We start from the raw sequence: 14,408 nt of genomic DNA, 5'->3' as shown, positions 1-14,408 counted from the left end.
TGTGGGGTTTTTTTTTGTATCCAAGTATATATATATACACACTGTATATACTTTAGATACATTAGATGTACTTTAATATACCTATTAGCCTCTATGCTAATCCATCCTCTATGGATTTTGGCCAAAAGAGAGGAGAAAGGTAGAGAAGGTGGGAATACTTCCAGTTTCAGATGGATGGCACAACAGGAGGGCTAGTGTTGGTGATGGTATGGGTGCAGGAGTGGGAGGAATGGGAATAGGTGATGCTGTGCAAGTAAACTAAGAGGTAAGAAAGAGCAGACAGTCTTGAAGACAGTCTCGGGGGTACTGGGGGATGAGAGGCAGGACATGACCTGGCAATGGGCACTCACAGCCCAGAAAGCCAAACGTGTCCTGGGCTGCATCCAAAGCAGTGAACCCAGCAGGGCGAGGGAGGGGATTCTGCCCCTCTGCTCTGTTCTGCTAAGACCCCACCTGCAGTGCTTCATCAGCTCTGGGGGCCCAGCACAGGAAGATCTTGTTTTGCGCTGGAAAGTAGAAAGGAGAACGAGTGGAACTGGAAGGACTGTGGAGAGCTTGCTGCAGTTGGGGTAGTTTCTACTGAACCTTCTGACGGGGTGGGAGCTGAAGTTCCTGTTGTGCCTTGCCCGTAATCCTTCACTTGAAAATGAATGCTGATGTGTGAAGGTGAAATCTCAGCTTACCACGTTTTTACAAAATCAAGGGATTTTCTGTTCTGCCTTGACCAACTCCACTGTGGAATCTGCTTCCTAAACTAAAAAGTGGGCTTAGCTTTCTAGAAACTGTCTGTGGTAATCAGAATTTCTACATTTCAGAAGATGAAATGTTGCCTTGTATATATGTGCCACATAGATTCAACTTTCAAAAGTCATTAAAGAATATTGCTATTGAAAACACTGTGAAGCAAATAACATAGCGAAACTCAGTAATTTTTTAGCTTTTACTTCTATCAACATTATACAGAAGTGCTGCAGCCAGGAAAAATGTATATCAAATTGTAAAATGCCACTTGCTTCTTTTCATGTGGTGTGAAAAAACACTCAGCCTGTCTTCCTTGATTTAATAGCAGATACATACAGATGTTTAAAATGTTTCCTTTAAGCTGTTAGTGGGTAATTCAAGACAGTTTTGAGAATGAAGCTACTGCATCTAAATAGGTTAAAATACCCTATCAGGAGTGGTTCCATACTGAAATTGTAAAAACCCTTCTGAGAAGTGATGAAGAAGTGAGAATAATTGCAATCATAACATTTAGGAAGTGCAAAATAGCTTGTTAAAACCTCAGTGAAATTCATAGCAATTGAAGGAATCTGAATCTTTTTTGGGAATCACAGAAAAATAAAACACAGCCTCAGATTAAAACACAGTTGTGAAACTCTGGAAAAGTTGTCCTTGATGCTTATAAAGGAAAATAAACTTAGGAAACAACTGGACAATTTAGCAGAAGATTATTAAAGTCAGGTTGGGTTCATTGTGTTCAGATTTAAAAAATAAGTTTTGTCAGTATTTTGAAACATTGTCCTCATTTAGATGAAAGCAGTGTAAGTCAGGGAAACTGTAGTCAGTTAATTGACCAAAATATTGGAGGAGATACCAGTTATATCCTATGTATTTATGGGCAAAGGGATATAAAGCTTTACTAGACAGTAAAGCATGTGTAGTTTTTGGATGTGAGTTCAGTGTTTGTTAAAATGTGTGCCTTGAAGAAAGATACTCATTAACAGCAAGTACAAATAGACCTTTGTCTTGAAGGAATTGTGTCTTTTGGAGACAAAAAAAAGACATCATGCTGGCTGTAAGGACATCACAAAAGTCTTTCAGAGCTTTGTGGAGAACAGTGAATTGTGAGCATAGGAACTGTTGTGCTGAAACTGGCACCTAAATCCATGTCTGGCTTCAACAGTGACTGTCTGTGGGTACTCAGAGGAACTTTTGCGAGCAACCTGGTTTGGAGACCATTTTATCCTAACCCATCAAGACAGTTGCTTCTCCATATCCAGCAGCAAATAAATGTATAGTCTGTTTATACTTCTGTCCTCTTTAATGTAATTGTAGGTGCGTTTATTGTTTGTGTTGATATCTGGTCCCTTGTAATCCCACCTTATATCTTGGTCCCAGCATGTTATGTTATGATGCATAACATGCCTGTGTGTGTAAGGGAGGGAAAAGGAGTCAATTCTGTTCTCTGATTTGACCCTTCTCAGTTTGATTAATTGATTAGTTCTGTTCTAAGTGTTTCATTTGGAACTGCAGGAAAGCAGTGGATGTTTATGCAGGGAAAATGTAGAAGTTTGAGAGAGCCCAAAGGCTCTCTGCTGATAGCCTCTTCCTTGAGTGTATGCAGACCAGACATTTTCTTTCAGATTCAGATTATGACTGTACTGTGGACTATCAGGTAGTTACTGTAAGTGCTGTGATGCAGGCTTTGGAGAAAGAAAGTGTCTTTGTGACTAGAGTTAAAAAAACCCACGCTGAACCTACTGTGAGAGACAACTGTCTACAGTCTATTTTCTACAAAGCTGGAAGCAGTTTGAGAAAAAAAATGTGTACATTTGAACCTGAAAGATCTCCTGCAAGGCAAGAAAAGCATTTGAAATAAGCAGCCTGCAGATTAAAATCCCGGGAGAGCACTTGGTTCTCTCAATTGCCTGCTGAAAGAGCAGAAGAATCTGATTTTATATGATATTATTAGGGAGGAATATACAATAACAAAATGTCAAGGCTGGATAGTATAGTCAATGAAGTATGAAAGAAACAATCGAAACTGAAGAGTGAGTAGAGTTTTGCTTAAGGAAATCACTTTTCCAGTGTGTTGTCAACAAAGCATTTGCATCTGTGAAAGCAACCCCCTGGTTTTCATGAGGATAAAAATATGACAGGAGTTGCATTTAACATCATGTGTCATGGTAGCAGTTCCAACTGAGAGAATGACAGTCATTGATGATCCCGTGGGTCTCCTGTCAAAGAGATGGTAACCCCAAAGTCATTGTCCAAATTAGTCCTGAAATTCGATTCTGCTTGCAATAGAAGTGGAGGGGATTTTTAGAGTTTAACTTGAGGTGAATTTGCTGTTGGGAAGGTAAAAATGGTTTTCTCCTGCATATTAACGAACCCTTCATGTAACCTCTCTGTGTCAGAAAGTTGTCTAACATGGAAACTTGTGTTTCTGTTTACTATGAGTTTTGTAGAGGAAAGCAGGGAGAAAAGACAGACTGGGAGGGTGAGCTAAAGATAAAATCCAAGTGAAAATAAAGAGAAGAAAGGAAGATATGTTTGCTGTTAAATAAATGCATTAATTATGTAATGACATATATCTATGCACTCAATTGTAAACCAGCAATCAATTATCAATAGTTCAGCTTTCTACTTTGTTTACAAATTTCAAAATGTTTATTAAGGTGTTGTCCTTGTCCTAGCTACCAACTTACTTTTATGTTAAGGAATTTCATATTGCCATTTAAGAAACGTAAAACCAGATAATAATAGTAATTTGTGCTTTGAGCTTTGGTGTTCTTACACTTTTGCAATTAATATAAGGAGAAGAGAGATAGATAACTTGGTAAATTTAAATATTTGAGTGAATTAAGTTTATATTAAATTTAAAGCAGAGTGAAAATATAGTCTGAGTCTAAACTATTTCCAACACAGTAGCCCTTCAACAAACAGTGTACGCTTTATGTTACTTGCTGGTTATGGGCTTCATAATTGATTTAGCCTAATTAGAAGGGTGAAAGAGCATCTTTTCAGCTGTTTCCCCAAGTGGAAATAAATAACAGTCAACAAAACGTTCTTCATATTCCTTCTTCCTCCTTGGTAGAAGAAAGATATTGTGCTAAGTACTAGATTTAAGAGACTTCCTGAAAACTCAGACTCTTCTAAAATAAACAGTACGGGACATAAAAATACTGCTAAGTGACAGATCAGTATCTTTTATGAGGTGAAATTTCCCAGCTTCCCCAGGTGATTGGCTTTGCTTAGGTTGTGAGAGAAACCAGGTATGCCTGTATACTAATTGCTGATTGAGAGTGAGTTGGTAATTTAACCACTGAAAGCTTACTCAGCCGCCCGTACTTCATGAAGCATAAAAAGAGGTAGCAAGACACAGTAGCAGCTGTAATTTACGTTTCACCCCTGCGGTGGGAGCTACAATAACTCAGGTGAGATGCAAGACCCATGCAGCCTTCCTAGCTATGGGAGCAACAAGCTCCAGGCAAATACTGGAAAATAATACTTAAATGTCTCAGCTGTTAATTGCATGCATTAGTAATTAGTAAGAATATTTAACTGTATCTTCTAAGGTAGGAGATGTGACATGGATTTACGAATAACAACCTGAATTGTATTTGTAGATATTGCAAAACAAATTTAAAAGAGGCTCTCACTTCCGTTCTAAGTGAGAGAGATGAGAGATGTTGGGGAACATTACTCAAACCTGATAGAAAGTGGGAGGTGAAAGCTTTTATTGTGTATCTATTGGGTTTTTTTTCATCTAACCTAATTTTAATTTTTCTGGCCTCAGTTGTTTGTAGAAAATTTATTTGCAGGAAGTATTTTTATGAGCAAAACCTCTTCATGATATTAGTACAGAAATTACAGAAATCAGATCACTCCAAAAGTGTGTAGGAGAGCATTGCACACCCTGGATGAATAACTGGATGATTCTGTCTTTGCTTTTAACCTCCCTTCATAGCTTTGAGCAAATCACTTTCCCTTCTTTTTCACTTCCATGGATAAAATGGGATAATGATATTTAAGTACAATATTTCATAAAGAGGCTGTGCAGACCCATTAATAAATCCATTTGCAGGTCTTTGATTACCCTCAGTATATCAAAATGTCACTACTGAGCTTGCTGACTGCACTTATTTAATTTCCTAGTTCTACTCAACTTCTAGATTATAAAATGATATTTTCTGACATAACTTATGATACAACTAAAACTATCACTCTGAAAGTCACTTCAACATTCATCCACTACCCCTTAGAAAAAGCTATAAAGTACACAGATTGTCTTTTCTTCAGTTATTATAAAGATTTATTGGCTCTCTAACTCCAATATCCACTGAAGGTTTTCTCTGTCAGTATTAACTCCTTAGATCAATAAATTGCGATACTGATCTCCTGAGAAGTCAGTGTCTGCCAGCTACCATTGCAGTGTTTACTCCTGTTGAAAAGCAGTTGTAGCAAATTAAATTGGCTTCTGTCAGTGGATGGTCCTTATTTTATGGCACAATTAATGAAGGCTGATAGATAGGCCACTTCCTAAAGAACATCAGATTAAAGGCCAGGGGTTGTAGCAAGAAAAATCTGAATTTATGAGGTGAATCTGCCTTCATTTGTAGAAGAGTTGCTGAAGACTGGTAGATGACTCTTCAAAAGAAAGAGTCTTTTTCAAAGGAGTGTGTTTTTTACAGTGTGCACGTACCTTATCTTCTGTGTTGTTGGAGAACCACAGACTACATTCTCTAATCTTCTGTTAGACAGTTTACCTTGTTATGTAGGTTTCTGAAACGTGCTTTGAGGAAGGTAGAGACAAGTGGAATAAACAAAACCAAGCTTGTAACTACTTTAAAACACCTCTAGAAACAGCTGCTTTCACTTTCATCTAGCTCAAATGATGAGAACTTGACCTTGGATCTCCAAAATGGATGTAGAAATGGGAAAAGTTTGTTCTCTTAGGCTTGTTTTCTTCCTTTGCCTCATTATTGGGAAACTTCCTGATCACAGTTTTAACATTCCTCTCCAAGGATAAATGATTAGCATGGCATGTCAGTATACTTAGACTGATTCTAGAAATTAGAATAAAATGAGCATTGATCTTTTCAATCACAGAAGAATTGTTGACAAAATTCTAATTACGTCAGTTTTCTGGATATTAGCAGCCTGTTCCAAACAAAAAAATGGCCTAAAAGCACTGAGAGAAATGCCCACAGCATTTTTTTTTATTTTATTTTTTTTTATTTTTTTTTTTGGCATGGGCAAGATGGTGTTTTTCTAAACTGTTGTTCTGAGAAATACTTAAATTGCCTGGTATTCAGATATTTTGAAAATGTAGTTTAGGTAATTGAAGCTGTGCAAATTTTCTGCCCTGTGGTAAACTGAGAGGCTGCCACTGATACATGGGAAAGGCTCAGTCAACAAAACCCAGCTGTGCATTTTGTGCATAAAAAATACATATTAAAATGATAGTTTCACAGCAAAGTGCTGCAAAATTAGATGCCCTAATTTTGCTTAATATTTTGAATTAAGATACAAATTATGTTTATTTAGCGTTTGTGATGACTTACAAGATATCCTGATGGTATAGCATCTTCTGGTTAATTTATAACTAAAACCTGTCAAGTTTATACTGGACTTGAAGTGAGTGGCTGCTTTTATGAGATCACAATTGGTTTAGACAACATCAAATAAAAAGTCTCCATTGAGTAAATTCCTCACAATGGTTTTTTTCTTTTTTATATATGTATGGGGAGCTTTAGACTGCAAAGTGTGATTATGATAAACACACCAAAGAGAGCATATTTAAGTGGGGAGTGTGGTGTTGTTTGAAATTCTTTGTGTATCGCTTCAGGAGGGCAAGCTATCAACATCTTTCATAGCAGTGATTAGTTTGTAAGGGTTTGGGTTTTTTAATAGCTTGAGAAACAACCCTTTTGGTACTGTCTCACTCAATTCTCCACTATAATAAACTGTGGTAGTGCCACTGGGTTTAATTAATTTACACAGGCACAGATACTGCTCTGCTTTCCTTAGAGAGGAAAATTACTGAAGGTGTTGGAAGGGCCGCTGAGACTATGTATGTGTGGACAGCTCTAGGCAGGCACAAGCTCTTCTTCCAGTGTTCCTGTCCAGACAAACTCAAATTATTTTCAGTCCAGAAGCCACATAGTCATGATGCCCCTCCTAAAACACCCCTCTCCCTCCTCAACAGTCCTTTTGGTTCAGGGATGGTGCCACATCAGTGTGACACCAGATCTGGGCTGGCTGCTGTCCAGTCATTATGCTTTGCAGATTTTCATAGTGATGCTATAGTTTGAATGCTTAAAGATGGGTCTGCCCTCCTCCACACTTGTAATTACAAATTAGGGCATTTGATTTGGTTTGGAAATCAAATGCTTGATTTTTCTTCTTTTCCCATCTTAGTTTTTTTTTTTTTTTTTTTTTTTTTTTTTTTTTTTTTTTTTTTTTTTTTTTTCCCTATGTAAATTAAAAGGCATATTGTCTTTTGCAGAGCTGCTGGCATTTGAGGCAAAACATTGCCACAGAAGTATCCAGTTTTTTCTGCACTCTGTATTTAATGTAGAACAGCTGAGTTTCACTTCATTTATAAATATTATTGGCCAGTTTTCTTGATGACCAAGTGTAGGAGTCTGAATTTCTGAAGACAATGGATTTTACAAAGATACTGACTTTCTGACATGATGTAATCTCCCTTTATTCCTCAACATCATCTCTGTGTTCCGTGGGTTATAAATTACCTGTCTCTTTTTTAGGATATAATTACTATGGCCCCCTTCTGTCTAATTTACTTGCGTTCCTATTATTTAGCAAGTAACTTGTTTTTTCTTTCAGCTGTGGTGTAATTGATAGGTATCTAATTTAGCTTGCATTTTCTCAGTGGGCGTTACCCAAAATTTTGTCTTTTTTCATCTGCTACTCAGTTGGCTGAGTAAAATGCAGTGTCTCTCCATAAACATCTTCTGATGAATGAACTGTTAGAAATTGCTGAGTGGAGCAGTGTGCCTCACTTGCAGAATTTGGGTTTGTCGAAGGAGTTAGAGTGGATTCATAGTGTTGCAAAAAGAGATATTGGATTAGTCAAGTGCACAAGTTGAATTTATTGAATCATTCTGCATTGCAGTGCTGCATTGTGAAAAGGAATGCACTATTAGGCCATGCAAACATCTTTATTTTTTTTTTATATTCTTCATTTCTGTTTTACTGGTGGTCATGGTGGATTTTTTTTCATTTCAGCACTTACAGACTTTTTTCCCCAAGAAGTAGCCTTATTCTAGTTTTGTCCAGAACAATTGTGATATTGTTTCTTTATGTTTGTAAACTCCAGATTATATTCTTCTGTTATTATTGCCATGCTATATTGTTTAGAGTCACACACTTGTTTTAATATCTGTCACATGTGTAAAAATAATGACCTTGCTAACCAACAGGTTACTGAAATATGATCTAAAGAGGGTGGGGTTCTATGTCAATCTTTCAAGTATTTTGACTTGAAAGATCCATTGAAGTGCACTGAATTATTTTGATTAATAACTTTGGTCTTCACTGCTTCTTTTCTTGTATAAGTTCTTGTTTGTAAGGTGTATTGCCTCATGTGAATGGATTTTTTTTTAAACATTGAACCTAATATTTTCCTGCAATGTATTGCTTTCCAGTTTTATTTTTCCTTCTAAATCTACTGTTGAGTCATTCCAAAAATAATTTAAAAATTTATGTCATAGTTTCTTTTGAGATGAATAAACTTTTCTCTATGAACAAATATGAACAGTATGTTTGTGTACTTGTGCATGTTTCAGTCTTTGAATGGAAGTTAATTCAAAATAAAATGCGAGTACTTAGCTATTAGATAAATACTTGAACTAATTGCTAGAAAATAAAGTACAGGTTGCAGTTGTCAGTCTAATTCTGTTGGATTTTCAGTGATGTTTTCAAGCTCTTTCATCCCCCTCTTCCCGAAAATGTAAAAAAGTTGTCCACAGAACTTGATTGGAAATGCAAACTCCTGTGTTCTTCTTTTCTTTCAGAGTACTGACATGAGTCCAGCTAGCAGCACAACCTCCCTCCCTGTTAGCCCCCTTCCTGAGGAGCCATTATTTTTCAAGGTACAGTTAATTAATTTAATCATAAATATTATCTATTGATCTTGATATATCATGTTATCTGCTGTACTGTGAAGTGCTATTATGACGTCTTCCTTTTCTTCAAGTTACTGTGATGTCAGCAGATGTTCTGTGTATATACCATGCAATTTTCAAGAAATACCTAGTTTTGAATGTTTTGCCAGCAGACTACAGCTGTGAACTGTTATTTTTAAGACTGTGTTTTTATCCACCATCCCATTTGGATATGTGCATTCCTGTATAGGTGTGTGTCATCAATGGATTTCTTTTTATTTTGTCTTTCAATTAAATATTTTAACAAAACAACGATTATTTTCTCCAAGGATACAGAAGACATTAAAAGTCTGTTGAAGAACAGTTTTGGCATAAGTCCAATGTAAGCCACAGGCCTGGCATTTATTTAATAATAAATGTGGGACAATTTCCACAACTTCATGAGGTTTAAGCTGTGAGGAGTGAGTTGCCGTATGTCACTTTCTCAGCTGATACCATGGTATCCATCCCTGGGACACAGAATAGCCTTAGGCAGATCCTAACTCTTGAAAGAGTTCTCCTGAGGCTGCCTGGGTACTCAGAGCAGTGCTGCATCATTTAGCAAAAAGGTCACCTTGCCAATTGCTCACTTAGATAAGGAAGAGGGAGCTTGGCTTTTCAGCACCATTGACTCAATTGGGTGTCAAAATACGGTCTAAGTTACACTCACAGGAATATCCCTTTTAAAATTTTCCCTCACCCTAGTAAGTTTCCACCTTCTGTGTGCATGTGATGATGCTAAGTTAAAGCTGAGTAACTGGAATTAATGCAGTTTGACGATGTAAAGTTTGCATCTCTTGCGCGTTCTTCCAGCGCAGAAAATAAGTGTCCTTTAGACCTGGCTAAGCCAAGAAAAGAAACTCCTTTTTTTTCTCCCAGTATTTCCAGTGTCTGTGCAGCAGTTGTGCAACCAGCCAGCTTATTCTTGCTATTAGAAGGGTTGAGGATTGTGCTTGCTCAGTTGTTTCATCAGTGGAGGTACAGATGGGATATCAGTGGTCAGCTATTCACTGGTTCTTACTCCTCTTTTGGGATAAAAGGCTTTTAAGACCCGTCTCTTAGTCAGATTTGGCCGAAATGGAGCAATGTTGTGCCAAGATGCCAGGGTACACATCTTTATGTCTTTGGAACATCTCTTTAAATGCACATTGAAGTCTGCTCAACGTTGTAAGACAGATTCAGTAGTTGAGTCTCCCCATGCCTGGAGCACCACTAAGATATGACACGTACAAAGAAGTGGGCTGCTCAGATAAAGGTTTTAAGAGGTAAGAAAATGTAATTTATTAATCGTTATGCTGAGGTACTCAAACATTGCTTTGTTTACATCGGGGCACTGATAAGTACACTGTAGTACCTTTATATTTTGAAGGAAATGGTGTTCCTATAACCAAAAATGGGTTGCAAATTACTTATTTGAGGTGGAATAGTTGCTCTAATAAAGCAATCAAGATGACTTTTAATATGACTTTCATATTAAAAGTCTAGTAGGAATGGTAAAAGGAACTGAAAAATAGGGCAGAGAGCATTACTTAATCTTTCATTTTCAGTCAATTTTCAAACAAGGAAACATTTTTCTTTGCAATTCAAGTAAAAGGCAGGTCAGACTAGGAAAAAGTTATGTGCATTTCACATCATTTAGTAGAAATAAAAATAATATAATATATAACTGCTTTTGTTATTTCTCCTTGACTCACTCCAAGAGACAGCACTATTGTTCCAGTTGTAATGTGAATGACTGGTTTTACAAGCCATAACCCTCTCTGAATACTGTCAGTCAATAATATTGGCTTTTGATGATGGGATGGTGCATTTCCCTTAGCAACATGATAATAACCTTTCCCACATCCTTGCTGTAGAGAAGGAGATTGAAAATGAAATTCCATTCTGTGGTTCTGGAAACACAGGTGTAATGAAGCAGGGCCCTAGAAACTGCCTCTCTTTGGGACAGTTGAAGATTTCTGAGCTAATGAGCTTTTATATTAGACTGTGAAATGAAACCAAGCCTATGTTCTCAGTCATACCTGGTTTTATACCAAGAAAGAGAACTATCCTTCCCTGGATTATAACAATTTGCCTTCAAAAGAAAGGCATTTCTGCATAAGGAAAGAATACAAATCCTGTCACCATACTCTTCTTCTACATCCAACCTTTACCAAAGCAGATGCCTGTCAATTTTTGTCCCACAGGATATGTGCTGGAAAAATATGGAAAACCTAAGCTTGTACAAAACTATTTTAAGATTTTTAATTTAATCTAATGGAAGTTAGAAACCGGATTTCCCTGGAAGTGCTTGTAAGTTGCATCTCAGCTCTTCTAACACCAACCTCAGCTACCATTCTCCCAATATATTGCATGTGCTGTGACTTGTAGCAGAAAGATCCAAATAATGTAAGACCCATCTCAGGGGTGTTTGGAGGGAGATATTTTCCGGTGCAGCCAAGAGATGGTCCACCTGAGTCAATTAACTGAGTCATTGTGCTTTACTTACATTAACACTGTACCTTCAAATGAGTATCACTGATACCCAGCAAAAAGAGGTAGAAAACAATTCGGTAAGAAATAAAGGTAACCAGCTCCAGAGCTGTTGAATCCTAGAAGCAACCGTGACAAAATTACCAGACAAACATACAGTTAATGCCATTCAGTAATCTTTCCTCCTCAAATGTTTTAAGTAGAGGATTTGGTTTTCCTTGAGGAAAGAGCAACTTTGCACAGCAGCCAATACAGCCAGTCTTCTGTGCGGCTTTGGGTTGCTGCTCCCTGTGGTGTTAGCAACACACAGATGTTCAGAACAGTCTTCCTTAGCTGTGTTCTTCAAAATCTTAGGAAAAAATCCAGTTCAGCCATGTACACAGACTCTTTTGCAGATCTTTTCTACAACAAGTTTTGATTAAGCCATCCTAGGAATTTCTTTTTGGTAAGGATTATTTTTATGTCAGATTCCAGCTTTCAATCTTCTGCTGTTTTCCATGGCTAAAAGTGTTTAGAAAAGGAAGATCTTATCCTATATTGTAGAGAAAGTTTTTCTCCTCTCAGAAAAGAACATCATCTTCGTTGGTGGTTTTGCACTTAAACTTTCATGTAGGTAAGATCTTCTTTCGAAAAGAAGTTTTTTCTTCTTCCTTTATAATATTTCTTGAAGAATTAGGTCTTTGTCTTTTGGGAAAAAGTTATGTCACAATTGAAATATTTCAGAAATAAGAATTTAGAATATAACAGAGCAGAATGGTATTTGTCATGCAGCCTTAACTCAAGTGTTATTCTATGTTATAATAGCAAAACTGTAGCTGGCTCAAATGTGAGTGACTTTTAATTATGAGTACTTGTATCTGCTCTCATTAACTGGAATTAAAAATAATCCTGCCTTTCATTTAGAAGATAAGTGAAGGAGTGGGTATTTCTAAAAGGTCAACTTACCAAGCAGTGTCTCATTTATTTTTTAGAATCTGTTCTTTTCTCCTACTCATTGTGCTGTGCTTTACTATAATAGTATTTTATTATTTTTAAATTATTTTAAAATATAGTGACAGGCTTTTAAGAAGGAGATCTATGACAGCCATTTAGTACATCAAATATCTAATATTAGCTAATTATACATTATCTCTCTTAATGAGCATCAGTCTCACTGGTTATTAGCCACAGCCAAGTTGTAAATAATAACCATAATAGTAATTTATTGTAGCGATGTTTAATTGTGTTTCAGTTCTATGATTAATCTCAACCATGCTTTACTAATTGGCATTAAATGAAAGAAGAAAATTCTTACATTATTTCCTTACTCCTTTGAGGGAGCTGAGAATTTCCTTCAGTATTTATTGTTTTACTGTATTCTGACTTCTGTAATTAATACCCTTGATGCAAATTTCTAGAGTAAGAAAGCAGAAGTGGCAGGTCAAGTAGCAGAAGCTGAATGTCCTCAGTAGTGTTACGACTTGTGTAGGTCTAGTGAAGTGCAGTCTATACTGAATTATGTCTATACTGAGAGTTTTGCCATTCATCCTGCAACTTTACAGGAAATGCAAATCATTGCAGTCACTTATGCACCTGACTCCGGCAGCTCATGACATTTGTGCCTACCATTAACAAGAGAGAAGTTTTCTATTTGGTCTGTTATCACAATTTAGTTTTACTGCAGATATTTGGAATAATCAACATGAAAGTCGCAGTACAGTTATGATCACTGGTTAGCCCAGGCAAGTCATCTTTGAGAGTGTGACTTTATATTTCTAGGTGTAGAATGAGGTGTTTGCCTAACTTACTCAGCAATGATGACAACCAACTGAGCCTATAGTTCCAAAAGCTTCCTATGCTAGTTGACAGAGCCGGCTTATTTACCCTCTCTACCTTAAATGCATCATTTCCAATATTTTAAGTATCTGCTGGCACTTCCTTAAATGAGAAGATTTTAATATATTGCTTTGTTTTCAAAATGGGCTCTAAAATAATCACAGAGGCATTGTGATCCCATGGCAGACAGAGCAGGTTAGGGTTCAGTGATGCTCTTCAGTGGGCTGGAGGCCTCATTAGCTCTCGTCCCTCTCATTCCACCCTCCATCTGAATTTCTGCTTCTGCTGAGAAGCATCTGACCCCTTTGTGGTTTTGGTTTTTTGTTTGTTTTGGAAGTGTTTTTGATATTTCTAGTAAAGTGAGTAGAGTTGTAGAAGTATGACTCACAGAACCCCACGTTTACTATTTTGCTGCCTCAGTCTCCATCCTATTTTTAGCCAGTCTGTCACCATTCTTCAGTGCTTTAATCAATTCCTCCTACTCCTAATTGTTATCTCCCATGTCAGTATTTTCTTTCTTTATGAGTCCTGTGCTGTTATAGCACAGACTTTTAAAAGTCACTTTATCACAGCTGATTTCTGCCTTTGGTGCAAGCCTTCCATTTTGTCATTTCTCTAAAAGATTTATACATCTTTATTTGTTTCACAGTCTTTATCATCATAGGATATGAGATCTTGAAAAGCACTGAATTTATTCTGAAGGGAAGAGCGTGAAGTAGGTATTACTTGTAGGTTCTTGTAACAGGGCCCGTTACAAGAAGCTTCTGTGCATTTATTCACTCTCTTCCTTTTTCTCAGTAACTGTGCACATTTTTCCCAAGAAAAAGAGCTCTGCCAGCAAGTCTGTCTGAATAGAACCACATTACCTGTTTAATGAGTAAATAAAAAATTACTTTTATTGTGGGGAGTGTAGGTACAACATCTGTAATGTCCCAATGTCACTGATATATTTACTAAATACTGATGTATTTACTAATGACTAAAAGGATCGGCAATGAAATTGGGAACTACACATGTGTTGTCTGATTTCTTTCTGCCTCTATGCCTTGATCATAGTTTCCTTTCTTTTCAAACTTTATGTACGTGCATTTTTCATGTGTTCTCCCTAATTTTATCTCCTTTCAATAAAATGAAAAGTCCACTAGTTCAATATTTAAAATTATGGTCCCTATCTTAGGCAAAAGCAATGCTTTTAATGCTATAAATTCAGTTATTTACTCAGTGAGGCAC

At 36.8% G+C, this 14,408-nt stretch overlaps 1 protein-coding gene across 9 annotated transcripts in view; it reads left to right on the top strand.

Annotated features, from left to right (window-relative positions):
• Window positions 1-14,408, top strand: part of CCSER1 (coiled-coil serine rich protein 1) — a 628,091-nt gene that overhangs the window by 306,222 nt on the left and 307,461 nt on the right. For 8 of the 9 annotated variants that reach the window (XM_066186375.1, XM_066186373.1, XM_066186378.1 and 5 more), the window contains one exon: window positions 8,763-8,840. The exons of the other annotated variant lie outside the window; for it this stretch is intronic. In XM_066186375.1, coding sequence (XP_066042472.1) covers window positions 8,763-8,840 — 78 coding nt within the window. The remainder of the gene's footprint in view (window positions 1-8,762; window positions 8,841-14,408) is intronic. 9 annotated transcript variants of the gene reach the window in all.

The sequence above is a fragment of the Chamaea fasciata genome, unplaced genomic scaffold, assembly GCF_029207755.1.
Source record: "Chamaea fasciata isolate MVZ Bird 193981 ecotype frontalis unplaced genomic scaffold, bChaFas1.0.hap1 SCAF_6, whole genome shotgun sequence".
Classification (NCBI taxonomy): domain Eukaryota; kingdom Metazoa; phylum Chordata; class Aves; order Passeriformes; family Sylviidae; genus Chamaea; species Chamaea fasciata.
This window is presented reverse-complemented; position numbering and strand designations above follow the sequence as displayed.